Source organism: Bufo bufo, chromosome 6 (genome assembly GCF_905171765.1).
Source record: "Bufo bufo chromosome 6, aBufBuf1.1, whole genome shotgun sequence".
NCBI classification, from domain to species: domain Eukaryota; kingdom Metazoa; phylum Chordata; class Amphibia; order Anura; family Bufonidae; genus Bufo; species Bufo bufo.
The window spans coordinates 40,918,575-40,936,806 of record NC_053394.1 but is presented as its reverse complement, the minus strand read 5'-3'; the positions used below and the strand labels follow the sequence as shown (position 1 = coordinate 40,936,806).

Sequence of the window (18,232 nt, the reverse complement as noted above, 5' to 3'; positions counted from 1 at the left end):
GAAGGCAGCCAGCGATAGACTGATATTAAGCCACTGCCACCAACATCCGATGTTTTTCTATGCTTATTCCTCGTTTACAGCATTGATTGTTACTTACAGGCTGGCCTTCTGTTCCCAAAGTGCCCGCTGATGGAGGGTGATGTGACCAGTCCTGTCCATCATCGGCCTCCGCTCATAGCACTGAGCAAACGCTAGTTTTTAATGTTGTGCGCAGTGGTGGTCGATGAAGGTGGCTGATGGAGGCGACTGGTCACATGACCTCCATCAGTGGCCCTTTTTGTGTTTATTTTATACACTGTGGTCCCCATGAAGTCACACAAAACCTCTGAGACACTCTTTTTAGCCCAACTTACAGCCTCTAGGGCCTCCCTGCAGGGAGCAGGAAGAGTCTTGGCTGCTTCCTGAACTGTACACATGGCACTTTATAGAGCACCGTATATACATAAAGCAATGAGGAAGGCAGGGATGGTAACAAAGCGGCTCGGCTTTCTCTACGGGGAGCCTGAATGTCATTGCCAGCTGGCTCCAGTCCTACACGACCTGCTGCAGCTACAAACTCAGCAAGGACGTTCAGAAATGAAGCAAACCCAGCGGTCCACAAGTGGTTAACGAAGTACATGTAATGTTTAAGGCTCTGCTAAAAAGGAAAAGCCACATCTTAGGTTCAGCAGAATAATAACCTTTAGGGCGTATACAAAGAGTGCAGAATGGCGTGGCAGACGGCAGCACCATTATCACTAGTAAAATGCTATAAAACCGCATGTTAGGGTCCATTCACATGTCCGCAGAATGGGTTTGGATCCATTCATTTTCAATGGGGCGAGAAGAGATGTGGACAGTACACAGCCCGGTGTATTGCGGATCCGCAATACACAACAGACGTGTGAATGGATACATTGTCTCTGAACAGCGTGAATACACCCCAAGGGTATTATACCATCTCATTCTGAACATGTCCGTAGGGTATAATGGGACTGATTTATGCCCAGTGTCCTTAACCCCTTAAGGACCGGGCCATTTTTCACCTTAAGGACCAGACTGATTTTTGTGTCACTTTGTGTGGTAACAACTTTGGAACACTTACTTATCCAAGCCATTTCCCGTGACAATTTTCAAAATTTCTATTTCTCTGCTTGTAAAACAGAAAGCGATACCTCAAAATATTTATTACTTAACATTCCCCGTAGGTCTACTTTACGTTAGCATCATTTTGTATATGTCATTTAATTTTTTGGGGACTTTACAAGGCTTAGAATTTTAGAAGCAACTCTTAAAATTTTTAAGAAACTTTCCAAAACCTACTTTTTAAGGACCAGTTGAGGTCTAAAGTCACTTTGTGGGGCTTACATAGTGAACCCCCCCATAAATGACCCCATTGTAGAAACTACACCCTCAAGTTACTCAAAACTGATTTTACAAACTTTGTTAACCTTTTAGGTGTTCCACAAGAATTAAAGGAAAATGGAGATTAAATTTCAAAATTTCACTTTTTTGGCATATTTTCCATTTTAATCAATTTTTTTATTTAACACCAAACATCAACCAACAGCCAAACAAAACTTAATATTTCTTACCCTGGTTCTGCGGTTTACATAAACACCCCACGTGTGGTAGTAAACTGATGTAAGGGCACACGGCAGGGCGCAGAAGAAAAGGAGCGCAGTATGGTTTTTGGAAGGCAGATTTTGCTGAACTGGTTTTTAGATGCCATGTCCCATTTGAAGCCCCCTTGATACACCCCTACAGTGGAAACTCCCAAAAAGTGACCCGATTTTGGAAACTAGGGGATAAGGTGACAGTTTTATTGGTACTATTTTGGGGTACATAGGATTTTAAATTGCTCTATATTACGCTTTTCATGAGGTAAGGTAACCAGAAAATAGCTGTTTTGGCACCGTTTTTTTTTTTTTCCAACATTCATCTGGTAGATTGTGCAATTTTTTAGAGCAGGTTGCTACGGACGCAATGATATCAAATACGTCTACTTTCTTTGTTTGTTTGTTTCAGTTTTACATAATAAAGCATTTTTGGAAAAAAAAACTGTTTTTGTGTCTGTTTTCTAAACGTCATTTATTTTTTTTTTTTCTGCCAATCGTCTTGTGCTCGTTTTTTGCAGGAAGACTTGCCGTTTTTATTGGTACCATTTTTGGGTACATATGATTTTTTAATCATTCATTATTACACTTTATGGAGCAAGGTGACAAAAAAAATTGGTTTTAGCACAGTTTTTATTTATTTCTTTTTACAGCGTTCACCTGAGGGGTTAGGTCATGTGACATTTTTATAGAGTAGATCGTTACGGAAGTGGCAATACCCAATATGTATACTTTTTATTTATTAAAGTTTTAAACAATAATAGCATTTTTTAAACCACAAAAATGATGTTTTAGTGTCTCCATAGCCTAAGAGCCATAGCTTTAGAATTTTTTGACCGATTGTCTTAGTTAGAGTCTCATTTTTTGCGGGATGAGGTGACAGTTTGATTGGTACCATTTTGGGGGGGCATACACCTTTTTTTGATCGCTTGGTGTTGCACTTTATGTGATGCACGGTGACAAAAAAAAAAAGGCTTTTTTGGCACTGTTTTTATTTTTTACAGTGTTCACCTGAGGGGTTAGGTCATGTGATATTTTTATAGAGCAGGTTGTTACGGACCCGGCAATACCGAATATGTCAAATATTTTTTTATTATTATTTCACTTTAACACAATAATAGCAGTTTTGAAGCAAGAAAATGATGTTTTAATGTCTCCATGTTCTAAGAGTTATATATATATATACAGGGGTGTGGAAATTAAAAAAAAAACTACTTGTCGAAGGACTAAAGTGGGGGCTCAATCTACTTGTCCCTCATGACCATCTACTTGTCCTGAACTTATACTAACGTTATACTGTATGGGGGCGGGGGCCACAAGGAGATGTTATGCTGTATGGGCGGGGGCCACAAGGAGACGTTATGCTGTATGGGCGGGGGCCACAAGGAGACGTTATGCTGTATGGGGGCAGGGCCACAAGGAGACGTTATGCTGTATGGGGGCAGGGCCACAAAGAGATGTTATGCTGTATGGGGGCGGGGGCCACAAGGAGACGTTATACTGTATGGGGCACTACGGCAGCCCCAAGGTGACGTTATACTGTATGGGGGCCACAAGGAGACGTTATACTGTATGGGGCACTGGCGCAGCCACAAGGAGACGTTATACTGTATGGGGGCAAGAGGGAGACATTATAGTTTATCAAGTGCCACGTGCAGTGCAGATTGCAGGCAGGGCCAGAGCCTCAGAAGACAGACAGCACAACCTTTATTTCTGACACCCCTGCAGATGAGCGTTCCTCCCGGAGCCTGTCCACATCGCAGCTCCCGGCCTGACCTGCAAGCGCTGACTGGGGTCACATAGCGTTATACTGATTTATGATGCTATGTAACCCTTACAGTTCTGGAATGTATTGGATAACACTGACATAATGCTGTCAGTGTTATCCAACACATTCCAGAACTGTAAGGGTTACATAGCATCATAAATCAGTATAACGCTATGTGACCCCAGTCAGCGCTTGCAGGTCAGGCCGGGAGCTGCGATGTGGACAGGCTCCGGGAGGAACGCTCATCTGCAGGGGGCCGTGGGGTCTCTCACTCCTCTTCTCCCATCTTGGCCTGCAATTACTCAGTCTCTGGAGACGGTGTGCTGACTTACTGTGCGCTCCTGTGCTGGCAGGTGGGCGGAGACTTTGATACAGGAGCCGGGAGGAGCGGGGGCCGCCTGCAGCAAGTGATATGTACGGTACTCATATGCACGATGCAGGGGCAGGCGGACATAGATGTAGGAGCGGTCAGCTCGCGGCTAGCATATGACCGCTCCTATTACTGCCCAACCGACACGTCCCTGCTACTTGCCCGCACAGGGCTAAACAACTGTTCAAACTACTTGCCCGGCGCCCGGAACTGCATGTCCCGGGCGTCGGGCGATAGGAATTCCACACCCCTGATATATATTTTTTTTTGCGATTTTCTTATGTAGGGACTCATTTTTTGCGGGATGAGGTAACTGTTTTATTGGTACCATTTTGTGGGACATATGCCTTTTTGATCACTTGGTGTTGCACTTTTTGTGATGTAAGGTGACAAAAATGTTTGTTTTTTTGGCTGTACTTTTTTTATATTTATGGTATCGGATGGGGAGGATATATTTATAGAGCGGGTTGTTACGGACGCGGAGATACCCAATATGTGTGGTTTTTTTTTTTTGTTTTTTTTTGTTTTATTATAAAATCTGGGGAAAGGGACTTTTTTTCTTTTTATAAAAACCTTTTTTTCATTTATTTTTTTATTTTTTTTTATTTCTGGGACTTCAACTTTTGGGGGTCTGATCCTCTCTGCAATGCATTACAATACATCTGTATTGTAATGCATTGCCGGTTAGTGTATTACACTGAGTAATACACTTACAGGTTGCCTAAGAGACGAGCCTGAGGCTGGATCTCCTGGGCACCCGTAGAAGGCAGGTCCAGATGCTGTGCAGGGCATTGGGCAGCCTCTGCACAGCATCTGGCTGCATGGTCACCCATCGGATCCCCGCCACAGCAGCCAATGTGCTCCCTCACCCGCAGCAAACCCCTTCTATGTCGCAGTCAGCGCTAACCGCGGCATAGAAGGGGTTAATCCACCGGCATCTATCAGGGACTGCCAGGCCCCTGCAGTGATCGGGCGGGCGCTCTGTCACAGCTTCCCCCGCCGTTCATGCATGGAGTTTTGCGTTAAGGGGTTAACGGGAGTTATCCTGGAGTTTTATAAACAAACCCAACAGAATGCAATACCACAAAATAACAACCATTAGGGCTCATTCACACGACCATATGAGTCTGCATCCGTTACACAGTTTTGTGTAACAGGTGCGGACCCATTAATTTCAATTGGACTGCAAAAGATGCCGATAGCACACTGTGTGCTGTCCGCATCCGCGGCCCCGCAAAAAAGATAGCGCATGCCCTATTCTTGTCTGCAATTGCGGACAAGAATAGGCATTTTCTATCATAGCAGCGGCCATGTGCGATCCGTAAATTGTGGAACGCACACCGGCCGGCATCTGTGTTTTGCAAATCAACAATTTAAAGACCGCAAAACACTATGGTCGTGTGAATGCGCCCATATCCTGTTAAATCCCCCACCACTCCAGCACAGATAGTTCACGACGATCTTTCTTTATTTCGCAGCATTAAGACTGCTGCGGCCAATCACTGGCCTCAGCAGTGACGCTAGCATTTAATGCGCAAAACTGCGGACACCAGTGATTGGCTTAGAGGTAACTTCCGGTGTGTAGAAAGGAACAATAAAGTGGAGACCTGCGGGGAGGGGATGCGTCAAATAGATATTTACATACATTTTTCTGTCCAGGAAAACCCCTTTAGTTCTAACTGCCTTTTCCTATTAACCCCCGTCATTGTAGCACTGCACACCTGGCATGATTATCTCAGGGAATCCCATTTTTCGTGCAACGGCTGTAGATCTATCCACGAGATGAGGAAATTCCTTTCGAATCTGATGAATGTCCCCAGGCAGCAGCTTCATTGTTACCCACAGACCTGCAGGGAGAAGGAGGAAGGGTTACACGCTCTTGTGAATCACCATAGCACTTCAGTAGATATAATTAGCGGACAGCGTTGTTGGTCCTATACTATTCAACCTCATTACGTGCGAGGATTGAATTCTATTTGGATGTTATATAGACGTCAGTCTACTGATCTACGATCAGCTCAGTAAGCTTTGCTGGTGGGAGGGGGTAATTCACATTGATGGTTTGCAGCCCCATGGCAGGGGATAGCAAGGCACCCATTTCAATCAATGGTCATCCATGAAGTCCATTCCTAAAGCGCTGCACTGGACAGGACTTTCTGCTTTACCTATGGGAGTCCTCGAAATACACCCCACCTCTATTAGCTTAAAATTGCTATAAAAGGACTGGTCAAAAACCCTGACAACTCGTTTAATAGACAAGCCTCCAATACTACCTGTTCAATTAAATCGGAAGGGTTAAAATATTCCTTTTTGCATAATGAGGACTATGCACAAATTAATTTTATAAAGTGGTTGTATGGCCGCTTTAAAGGTCCTCAAATGCCCATGTTCTAAAAAGAAAAAGGTTTGGTACCATGATCGCCAGTAGTAAGAAGTCTTAACGCTCTCAAAAAGAGAAACCATATACAATATTGTGATTTGATACCTTTTAATGGCTAACTAAAATAAATGATGTTACAAGGCAAGCGTTCGAGACTCTGAGGTCCCTTCTTCAGGCCAGAAATGAAAAGATCTCTAAAGAAAAATGGATATAGAGGGGTCGTTCCCTCTCTAAACTCAGAGGCAAAATTTCACACAGCTTATCTGTAAACTAATTAAAGGGGTTCTGTAGTTCTTTTTAACTGATGATCGGCAGCAAGGACCTACACGATCAGCTGTTTCAGAAGGCAGCAGAGCGACAGGAGCACCCTCAGTCCCAGTGACGTCATGACTAGTATCCGTGGTCTGGGCGGGGCTAAACCCCATTAACGTGAACGGAACTTAGCCGCGCCCAGGCCAGTGATACTAGTCATGACGTCACCGGGCCTGAGGGAAACAGAGAAGGCTGCAGCGATCCTGTAGCACTGCTGTCTTCTCATACAGCTGATGGGCAGGGGTCCCGGGTGTCGGACCCTTGTCAAACAGATAGATCATCAGTTAAAAAAGAACTGCAGAACCCCTTAAAGGACTCTTTCTCCAAGATCATTCCTGTTTGTTGGGGTTTTGCAATGTATTACACCACCTCTTTCCTGTGTCTATCCAAGTTTCTTTAGAGATCTTTTCATTTCTGGCCTGAAGAAGGGACCTCAGAGTCTCGAAAGATTGCCTTACAACATAATTTATTTCCGTTAGCCATTAAAAGGCATCAAATTACTACATTTCATTTTGTTTTTCTTTTTGAGAGCGTTAAGACTTCTTAGTAAGTTTGAAATGGTTCATTCAGATTCCCCATACCGGACGGCATGTGCCGTCACCACCTCATATCCGCCAACAGGCGCTGCTTAGGGAGTCACTTTTTAGGGAAGCGACCACCAACATTACTAAAACAGGTTTCCTAGTAATTGGAGGAATTGCATTCGGATAAAAGAGAACAAAATCTCAGTTATTTCTATGACTATGAGATTTCTTCTCCGAGACCTCCTGGACGTGTGTGTATCCCTCAGTGGTGAGAAACTATAGTCCCCCCGGCCTATATTATAATAAACTCTGCGCTCACCATGATACTTCAATTACCCCAGCTCCCGGTGTTAACAGTTCATGAAAGTACATACCTTGACCTTTGTGGTTAACTTCCTTGGCAGCAATCACTTTGTTTATAACAGTCTGAAGAAAATCATTCTCCCCTGCCACCCTGGGAGAAAAACGGGATGATAGGTTGAGCTGCTTGTGTCGGATGACGTCATCCAATGCTAGCCTGGAGTGTGCACATTACGGACACCATCACAGGGAACATAGGGTCACAGAAAACCAGAGAGCACGGAAACAAGGGAATGGACAAGGTCATAGCAGAGATGGCACAAAAGTGTCGTGTTAGTTCACAACAGACACAGAACGGAAATGAGATGACAAGAGAGAGATGGAAAGGTCAGTGATCAGGTATTTAACACAGACAAAATAAAATCAAGTTTAGGACTTTAAACACCTAATGGTACTTTCACACTTGCGGCAGAGGGTTCCGGCAGGCAGTTCAGTCGCTGGAAACTGCCTGCCGGAGCCGTCAAAACGTATGCAAACTGATGGCATTTGTCATATGGATCAGGATCCTGATACGTCTGACAAATGCATTGAAATGCCGGATCCATCTCTCCGGTGTCATCCGGACCAGATCAGTTTTCCCGGGACACTCGGGCCAGAGCCGACATTCAGGCAAGTGTTCCGGAATTTTGGAAGGAGATAAAACCGCAGCATGCTGCGGTATTATCTCCGTCCTGAAAAGTCAAAAAGACTGAACTGAAGACATCCTGAACGGATTGCTCTCCATTCAGAATGCATTAGGATAAAACTATCAGTTATTTTCCGGTATAGAGCCCCTAGGACGGAACTCAATGCCGGAAAAGAATAACGCAAGTGTGAAAGTACCCTAAGGAGTGTTTGTGAGAGTCGCCGCAGACGAGGCACATGGTAAAGTCCTTAAGGTGGCCATACACATTAGATAGGAGGTATCCAAAAAAACAAAAACGGTGAATGAACGATTGTTCCGCCAACTGAGCCATACACAATTTGGTTCACACTGTCCATACAGGTTAAAGGACAAGACAAACCATATATTTGGAAACATGTCTTCACAATAGGATCCTCTGTGTGGACCAGCAACTATCAGATTTCTTTTTTTTTTATTCAAACAGAGGGGTGTATGGTCACCTTTACTGATGGACTTTAAGAAAACATCGAGGAATCAACATGGGAACTTTTCAGAAACTAGTCGGAAAGGAAGAGATCACAGAGACTCAATGCAAAGGGAACATGAGAGAGAGATGTGGATTGTAACAAGACATCACTTTTTATAGACTTAGGGCTCATTCAGATGACCATCCGCAAATTGCAGATCTGCAAAACATGTACACCGGCTGTGTGTGTTCCGCATTTTTCAGAACGGAACAGCCAGCCCTATGATAGAAATGCCTATTCTTAGACATGCACCATCAGAAGTACGGGTGTGGAAATCATGCAGTGACCTGCCTGCATCTTCTGTGGCCCCACTGAAATGAATGGGTCCACATTGCGGAATGGATGCGGACACAGATATACAGTATACAATATATAATATACAGTCATGTGAATGGGCTAAAAAGCATTTCTAATATACTTTATAATTTTTTTTACTTTTCCTAGTGAAACAGGCAACTGAAGTTCAGATGCCATGGCGCTTTGCGATCCGAACACTGCAGCGTATTGGGGTATGGATTCCCCTCGGACCGCACTCGGCACTATACAGGCTGGAGCATCGCTGCTCCCGTCTATAGCACTGCTGCGCTGCTAAATCCTGGCACAGATGGGCTGTCAGGCTTTAGCACAGCAGGCACAGGCAGAACGGTTATGTACTATCTGAGCACCTGCCTTGAGATTGCTGCACATCGGTGCAGGCCATTAGTAGAGCAGAGTTATTAAAAGGGTTTTCCAAGACTACTCTCTGGATAGGTCATCAGTATCTGATCGGTGGGGTCCGACACCCGCCGATCAGCTGTTTGAGAAGGCACTGGTGTGTACCTGTGAGCACCACGGCCTTCTGACAGCGCTGTACAGTTTATAGTAGCTGTGGCAACGTGACCAATAAACGTGTCGTCAGTGGCTTAGGAAAAGCGGAGAGAAAGCACTGCGAGAGCCGTTGTCTTCTCAAACAGCTGATTGGCAGGGGTCCTGGGTCCAGAAGATAGGTCAACAGTATCAAAGTCTCGGAAAGCCCTTTAAAGTATATTAGAAATATTCTTTTAAAGCACATTTACAATTTTCCTTGATAAAATGAGATTTAGGTGCACTTCAAGAAACTAAGTTATATTTCAGTGGGTAACAGACCAAGACGACTCTTGAAGCTACAAACATCTTTGGGGGCATTTTTTAAAGTTCCATTTTACAAATTTTGCCCGAAATCTTTTTTTTCTATTTTCAACAGTTTTTTTCTCTACAGCTTTTACTTGAAGTGCATTTGCAGACCAGCCCTTAACTCGACAGCTCATAAACATTCATTATAGCTAAAGTCTTATCCGTTTGATGAGCGTTTATGAGCTGTCAGAAGTTGGGAGATAAGGCGTACAGATGGAGTTCTTAGAGCAGTTCTCTGATGGATTCAGTGTGAAGAGAGGAACTTGTTAGTCTGAAAACGCCCTGAAGCTGAAAGCTGTAAAAACGGTTGAACATTGATGATTTTTAGGCCCAAATGAGTACAATGCAAAAATAAATAAATAAATGAATGCTGTTTTACACTACAGGTAACAATTCAACCTAATGATGCACTGCACACCTAATACTGAACTCGGATACAAACCAACCCAAAATGGCAGAGGTATACCTGCATATACTAAAACCCGCCCAATAGAAACAATGCCTCTACTCAATATATAAACAAAATTACCTTTATTAATTCAATAATAAACATAAAAACGTGAAAACCCAGCAATGAATATACCAGAGAGGACGCAGAGGGCGCTGCCCCATCAGTCAAGTCCAATAGCCCAATGCCAATATAACAAAAGCACCCAACACTAATGTAGATTACATCATAGTTCGCCCATAGGAATAACAATCTCAAACCTAGTGTGAATAAGTGCTAAAATGGTAACAGGCAGACACATGTGGATTACCGACCAATGCAGCGGCGTCGTTTCACCCAAAAAGGCTTCTTTCGGGGGTAGAGCTCTGCAATCTACTTCCCTTCATTCATTTTCAGACCCCCTGATTAAACAATTTCTCAGGTGGACATGTTCCTCCCAGTAACACATGCTGGATCTGTGTGTCTAGGAAGCTGCTGTCTTCCCCCTGCTTTTCTCCGTATCTACAGCCATTGTAAGCGCTGGACTTCTTGGATCCTCCTCTGCTCTCCACATGCTTCAGCCGTGCACAGCCGGCTCTCCCTCCCTGTTACCATCTCTAACACTAAGGGTACATTCATACGACCCGTGCTGTGTTTTGTAGTCCCCAAATTGCGGATACGCAAAACACGGATAACTGGCTGTGGGCATTCCGCATTTTGCAAAATGGACAGGGCAGGCGCTATATAGAAAATGGCTATTCTTGTCCATGGTTGCGGACAAGAATAGGACATGCTCCATATTTTTTGCGGGGCAGCGGAATGGAACTACGGATGCGGACAGCACACGGTGTGCCGACTGCATCTTTTGCAGTCTCATTGAAATTAAATGGGCCCCCACCCGTTCCGCAAAATTGGCGTGTTAGGGCTCATGCACATGACCGCGCCGTTTTTTTTACGGTCCACAAATTACGGATCCGCAAAAAACGAATGCTGCCTGTGTGCCTTCCGCAATTTGGGGAACGGAACAGGAGGCCCATTATAGAAATGACTATTCTTGTCCGCAAAACGGACAAAAATAGGACTGGACTTATAATTTTTGCGGTCCCACGGAACGGAGCCACGGATGCGGACAGCACACACAGTGCTGTCCGCATGAATGGTTCCGTATATGGAATCAAAATACGGCCCATATACAGAACGCAAAACAGAGGGGAGAGCAAAGAGAGCCAGACACGGAGCTCTGACAAACAGGTTAGAGGTGAAGGCTGCGCAAACTCTGCAGGAGCAAAGTAGAAAACTTTTAATGAAGAATAATTAGTTGCTTAATTTGCTTTATTTTGCATTGAGGAAGCAAACCAGCAATTAAAATAAAAATCAATACAAAGATTTCTATAGCCTTTAAAAAGAGATGCCTCTTGAGATTTTGTATAGCCAAATCACATTATTCTAAGAGAAATACAATAGCAGATGCTTTTATATACTGGCCCGTGGTTGAAACACACAGCACATCAATCCAGGCAGTGAAGGGTTAAATAACATATTTCCCTCCTATCCTAATGATTCTGAAGATTTTGTCTTATGACCATTAAAATATTCAACTAAATAAATCTGCTGCACCGCTCAGGCTGATCCATCATTCACGACAGCTTTACTAACGGCCTCCAGTTACCATAAAGGATTGTATCCACCACATGGAATCACATCTCATATTGCTTCCTGCCACGACGAGCTTCTCCCACGGAATCAGGACTCGGAGGGCAAAAGTGATGCATTGGGCTTGGACAGATCACGGGTTATAATCATGCACTTCCTCCTCAAGGCCCTGTCTAATGTACGTGTCACCGACAGGAGAGCCGGGGGATGCTCTGACCCGTCATGGTGACGATGTCTTTATACGTGACGACTGCGCCTGACCGTGAGCGGAGGCGAGAGCTGCAATGACCTCTGCTATGTGTGGATGAGCGACTGCTGGTCGCCATGTAGGATTCAATGTTTTTGGGCAGCAGATCCGGCTTTACATAGGACAATCTACTGCCCAGAAATGAGGATTTTGGTGTCCGCATGAACAATGCTTCCCCAGAGGAATGTTTGCCGATTTATCGGTTGGTCAACAGAACATTTCCAAAGGGCGCCACTTATCACTAGTGTGTTCCTATGAACGCTCCTTCTCACTACTTGCCCCAGGGGCTCTAATTTACATCAATTGGAGGGTCTCACATCCAGGGATATTCTAGTGCAATCCCAGGACTTCTGGGGCCAGCGAGATCTGGGCCAGGGTTGCCTATGGTAGTGTGTGTGTGTAGAGGGTGACGGGGGAAGGGACAAACATTCAGCGTCGTTACAGGAATGTTTTATTCATGACGCAGAACACAAATTCTACAATTCGCAGCTACACACAGGGGGGGATGCAAACACGGACACAGAGAGAAACCGCTCACCTGTAGCTATAAAAACCTGCCCACAAACACGGAAGGCAACACTGGAAGTATAAAAGATGAAGGAATCCAGCAGACAATATGGAAAACCTGATTATATGTTAATTCGTACCAGATAAAACCAAACTAAGGCGGCTGAGATACAAACCTGCCTGTTGCTGCCAGATACCACAAGACCGCATTAGGCTACCTGCACACATTGCATTGCAGATTCTCGCGTGGAAAAAAAACGTAGAGTAAAGCTGCATTCACACAAACTGTGGACCACAAACCGCAGTTTCGCCAAACAAGGGCACCGGTCATTTGAACTCTGCATAACGCTGCGGACACATTGACTTCAAGGGGTCTGCTTCTGTGCGTTTCCGGGTCCGTGCTTCCGCGCCGCAAAAGAAAGCACATGTCCTATCTTTCGCCGTATCTTGGAGACCACGGACCCATGGAAGTCAATGCAGAGTTCAAATGACTGATGCCCGTGTTTTGTGCACCTGCGGTTTGCAACACGGGAATGGTGGCACCACAGTCATTGGAAAGCAGCCCAATATATAGTACCAGCAACAAATCTAGACTTTACTAATCTTATGTACACTTTGCTTTTTCGTTCTGTGCGGAAATTACCTGCTGAGCGTATTTTCAGGTCTGCAGCAAGTCAAATGTTTGTGCATTTCTTTTGTGCGGTTTTTCAATGCAAGAGATCTGCAGTAAAACCACATCACATCCGCAAGTAAGGTGCAGTAATGCACAGAAATCCACGTGGAAATGCGCAGGTGGCCTTAGAGAACTAGTGTCCTAATTAACCCTTAAAACAGGTGGGGGGGGGGGGGCTTGTGTATGTTTACTGACTCTAGCTGGGTTCATTTTCAAAAATTGTATTATCTGCTGCTCTGAATTTCCCTTTAATCATAGAATGGCTAGATCCAGATCAATGTTAGGAGAAGCCAGCTCGGCCAGTCATCGCCCTTTACTCAGCGATTGCCTCAGTGGGCCTTTGAGTATCCAGTGTCCGTGAGCCGAGAGCAGTGGGGGCCGTAACGTCACCGAAACAGCAGTGGTGGTGGGAATAAGTAGAGGAAATTTAAACTTCTTTGTTATTTTTATCATTTGTCCCTTGAAAACCCCTTTAAAAGGGATGTTCTTATCTTAGACATTGGTGCACAGGATATGCCATATGCAGCAGATCAGGGTGAGACTGGACGGGCTAAGAAGACCTGTATCTATCAGACATTTATGGCACAAGTCTGGAATGAGTATAACCCTTTAAAGGGGTTGTCTCTAACTTCAGCAAATGGCATTTATCATGTAGAGAAAGTTAATACAAGGCTCTTACTAATATATTGGGATTCTCCATATTGCCTGCTTTGCTGGCGGGATTGATTTTTCCATCACATTATACACTGCTCGTTTCCATGGTTATGACCACCTTTCAATCCAGCAGCAGTGGTCGTGCCTGCACACTATAGGAAAAGGCACCAGCCTCTATAGTGGCTGGTACCATGGAAGTGTGCATAGGCTGGTACTTTTTCCTATAGTGTGCAAGCATGAGCACCGCTGATGGATTGCAGGCTGGTCGTAATCATGAATATGAGCCGTGTATAATGTGATGAAAAAATGAATCCATCCAGCAAAGGAGGCAATATGGACAATCACAATACATTAGTAATTGCCTTGTATTAACGTTCTCTACATGAGTGATTGAGACATAAGTCTATAAAGGTCCAATAAAAGAAGAGAAAAAAAACAAAAAAAAACACGTCTGCCACAACTATCAAGGCTCAGTTATAAATGGAAGCTATGACGCTAGCATTAACAGGGAAGATCATCACATAAAAGAACCTGACTCAATGATGGCCCGGCACATAAAAAGAGAGAACATAGCCGAGGAGAACGGTGCGGCCTCCGACCTAGATTCTGACGTCAGATCTCATGCTCCCACGCACTGATAGAAGACAAACTGTACATGCAACATGTGCACACGTGTCATAAAAGGTAAGTCTCTGCAGAAAACATTATCAGTGAGGTCGGAGTGGGCCGAGCAGAGGCGTTCAGCCCTAATTAATGTGCAGCAATGACTCGCTATTGTTTCTTATGTAAGACCAGAGAACAGCCGTCAGTGTGAATTATTCACACAGGGCGGCGGTAACAATCCACAGGTTTCACACAGTCACGACTAAATGTCAATCTGTGAGAAAGATGGGTGGTGGGGTCACACATGTGCATGCAGTTTTATGGCAAGGACCAAAGGTGTGCTGTAAAGAACCGTATAAAAGTTTATAACCAAGCAGAGCTGCAGGCTTCCCTACCCCCGCCCGAGGGTCGCTCATCTGAGTATATACAGTAGGTGAAGTGTTTATCTGATAATCCTTATGGTTTGGATGCAAATATTTAATAATTATTCTATAACTGCTTTAACAGAAATCAGCTAAAAATGCACTGACCTACAGTATTTATACACAACATCCAATATATGTAGTAGCAGAGCTGCAGTGCGAAGCATAGGGGATGGACAGAGCAGCAGCCTGATGACACCAGAAAGGGGATTCTAGTCTCTCTCAAACGTCAACAGTTAAATTGTGTAACCTGGAGTCAGTGTGTTTAGAGTACTGTCAAAGGTGAATCTTCCAGGAGGCGATGCAGGCCAGGGCCTTGTTAATACTACTGGAAGACCCCTTTGAGACTGCAGACACACATGCAAATATTGATGCAGTTATTTGAGCCAAAGCCTTCTTTTAAATTTCTCATTTCATGTGAGAGTCTGCGGCTTAAAAAAAACTGCATCATCTGCTCAAATTTTTTTTAAAAAGAGCCAAATCCAAGCCAAACGGCACTATATTAGACAAGTCCAGCATACGTCACGTCCCAGATTTAAAGCCTCTTGAAAAGTAAACTTATTGTTATGTCGGAGATCTGACGCAGATCCAATAGCAGGTCCAGGTGCCTGTGTGTCTACTGGATATATTCTTCATTGAACCTCACCTCATTTTGCAGTATTGCAAGGTTTAATCCTCCTTTCAATCTGTGTTCAGCTGCTTCTAATCTGCTATATATGCTGTGCTGTTTGTCTCACTCACTGCCTGAGCAATAGGTTTACTAGCTTGCTAGATCCAGCAAAGGTGCTACAATCTGCTTGTCTGCCCCTGTACCAACTTATGCTTTATTACCAGATTCAGACCCACTGCCGCCTCACCTGTGCCAGTTCACCGTACTGAGCCTGTACTGTCTGTCCTGACCTTTGGACCGTTTGCCAGATTTGAACGAACTCTGCCTGCCCCGACCTCGGCCTGTAACTGACTACGAGTACTGCCTGACCCCCTTGGGTCAGCTGTTAACCACAACAAAACTACCCCATAAGGAAGCAGCCTTGTGGTTCCCCTGCAGCAAAGTCCAGTTCCTTGCATAGGGGTTAAAGGGTGAATACCAGGGGAATTTGTCGGATATGCACAAACTCTGCCTGCCCCGACTTCGGCCTGTTACGTACTACGAGTTTTGACTGAGCCCAGTGGGTCAGTCAACCACACCAAAACTATACCAGGAGGTAGCGGCCTGGTGGATCCCCTGCAGCGAAGTACAAATCCCTACAGAGGGGTTAAAGGGTGAATACTAGGGAAACTTCAAGGATAACACCTTTAGGCTTGGCCCAGAGACAAACCGGGTGGTTGACACAGTTGCTCCACACCCACTAATCATTATACCTATTCTTTATCATATACATCTGAATACAAGATGGATTCCTCTGTGCAGTGAAGATTAGGATACAGACCCATGTCACATACTGCACGGGAGTAGACAAGTGTCACAGAAAGGATGTTATCATTAGAATTCTGTGTAATGCTACTTACGGCTGAAAAGGTATAAAGTGTTGTTTGTCCTCGTCGTCAACTTTCCCCGTAATTATGTCAGTCACATCCATTACTGAAAGCAGAGAGACATAAAATTAACAGAGCGGATGGCGTTGTGCGGGTGTTTTAATGGATGCAATGATTTAATAGAATGTACAGAAAAAAAAAATCTATATTCAAGCTTTATCTCGCATCTGTCGCCACTCTAATTTCAGCCGCCGAGATGTATGGTAAATAGTCTGCCACATAACCTTCCCCACACAGCGACACCTCCACAAACAAATATAAGCACTTCTCATTGCGACAATGTATATAAAAGCCAGTCTGAATTAAAATTAATTACACGTGTGACATCACTTCTCCATGGCTGAACCACATTTTCTAGGAGACGAGCATCCATTTATATCGTAAATAGCCAATGCTGCGCCAATTACGTCTCCATCGATAATGGAATATGCAAGTGAATTTAATTAACCTGTAATACATAAAACCATGTTTATCCCTCAGAATTTCCATTACATCTGGATAGATAAACTAGATTTTTGTACTCACCGTAAAATCTATTTCTCTTCCGTTCATTGGGGGGGACACAGGCTTTGACCATGGGTATAGCTGTTGCCACTAGGAGGCGGACACTAAGCACAGAGTGTGAGCTCCTTGCTTCAGCTATATCCCTAAGCTAATTCAGTTAGTGCAAAAGCAGTAGGAGAAGCAAGACAAAGAGAGAAAAAACAAACTATGTACAAACCCAGAAGCACGCAGGCCAGAAAAGGCCTGTAAAAGAGAGAACGGGTGGGAGCTGGTCCCCCAATGAACGGAAGAGAAACAGATTTTACGGTAAGTACAAAAATCTAGTTTTCTCATCCGTATCATTGGGGGACACAGGCTTGACCATGGGACGTTACAGAGCAGTCCCAAGGGTGGGCATAAACAAGAACCCTCCAGGCAGAGAACCGTTGTCTTCAAAACTCTACGCCGCAGAGAAGCGTCAGAAGATGCAAAGGTGTGTAAAATTTGGAAAAGGTGTGCAAAGACAACCAGGTAGCCGCCTTGCATACCTGAAGGGCCGAAGCCCCATGATACGCTCCCCCAGAGGCCCCCACTGCCCGAGCAGAATGAGCAGTAACCCAGAAGGGTGGGGTCCAGTCACTGAGTCGGTACGCTTCCACAATGGCCAAACAAATCCATCGGGAAATGGAAGTTTTAGACGCAGCCAGCCCTCATCTCAGCCCCTCTAGAATGACGAACAGGGAATACGTCTGGCGGAAAGATGACATCTGGGACAGATAGATGCGAACGGCTCGTACCAAATGCAGAGTGTGGAGCGACTGCTCACGAGGACGAGATTGGTTAGGACAAAATGAAGGGAGAATGATCTCTTCATTGAGATGGAATACTGACACAACCTTCGGAAGGAAGGACTGGACAGGTGACGGACTACTTTGTCCTGATGGAGGATCAGGAAGGGCGACAGACAGGAAAGAGCCTCGAGTTCCGACACCCTACGGAAGTGAATGCCACCAAAAAGGCCACCTTGTAGGACAGGAAGCGAAGAATGGAAAGAGCCGAAACTTCTGAGAGCCAGCCCCAAGTCCATGCCCGACTGCAGGAAAGACCAGAGTCGCGGCAAAAAGAAACAAATGGGAGACAGCTGTTGACGCTTGCACCAACTAAAGTAGGACTTCCAGGTCTGGTGGTAGATTCAGGAAGACTACTGCTTTCTAGCACGAATCATGGTATGGACAACAGCATCCGAGAAACCCTGAGCCCTTAGTACGGCGGCTTCAACAGCCATGCCGTTAAATGTAGAGACCCTAAATTCGGGTGCAAGGACGATCCCTGTGACAATACGTCCTCCCGAAGAGGAAGACGCCAGGGTTAGTCGGCGAGGAGGGCGACTAGAGGTGCGTGCCACACTTGGTGTGGCCAATCGGTGGCCACGAGA

At 44.9% G+C, this 18,232-nt stretch overlaps 1 protein-coding gene across 2 annotated transcripts in view; it reads right to left on the bottom strand.

The window, feature by feature from the left end:
• The window catches only part of DOCK1 (dedicator of cytokinesis 1), a 397,349-nt gene that overhangs the window by 292,652 nt on the left and 86,465 nt on the right, over nt 1–18,232 (bottom strand). For both annotated transcript variants that reach the window (XR_005780006.1, XM_040438894.1), the window contains exons 11-13: nt 16,288–16,360; nt 7,324–7,403; nt 5,455–5,580 (exon numbers count right to left, since the gene is read on the bottom strand). Coding sequence is in view for 1 of the 2 variants with exons in the window: in XM_040438894.1 (XP_040294828.1) it covers nt 5,455–5,580; nt 7,324–7,403; nt 16,288–16,360 (279 nt within the window). In the remaining variant the exon portion in view is untranslated. The remainder of the gene's footprint in view (nt 1–5,454; nt 5,581–7,323; nt 7,404–16,287; nt 16,361–18,232) is intronic.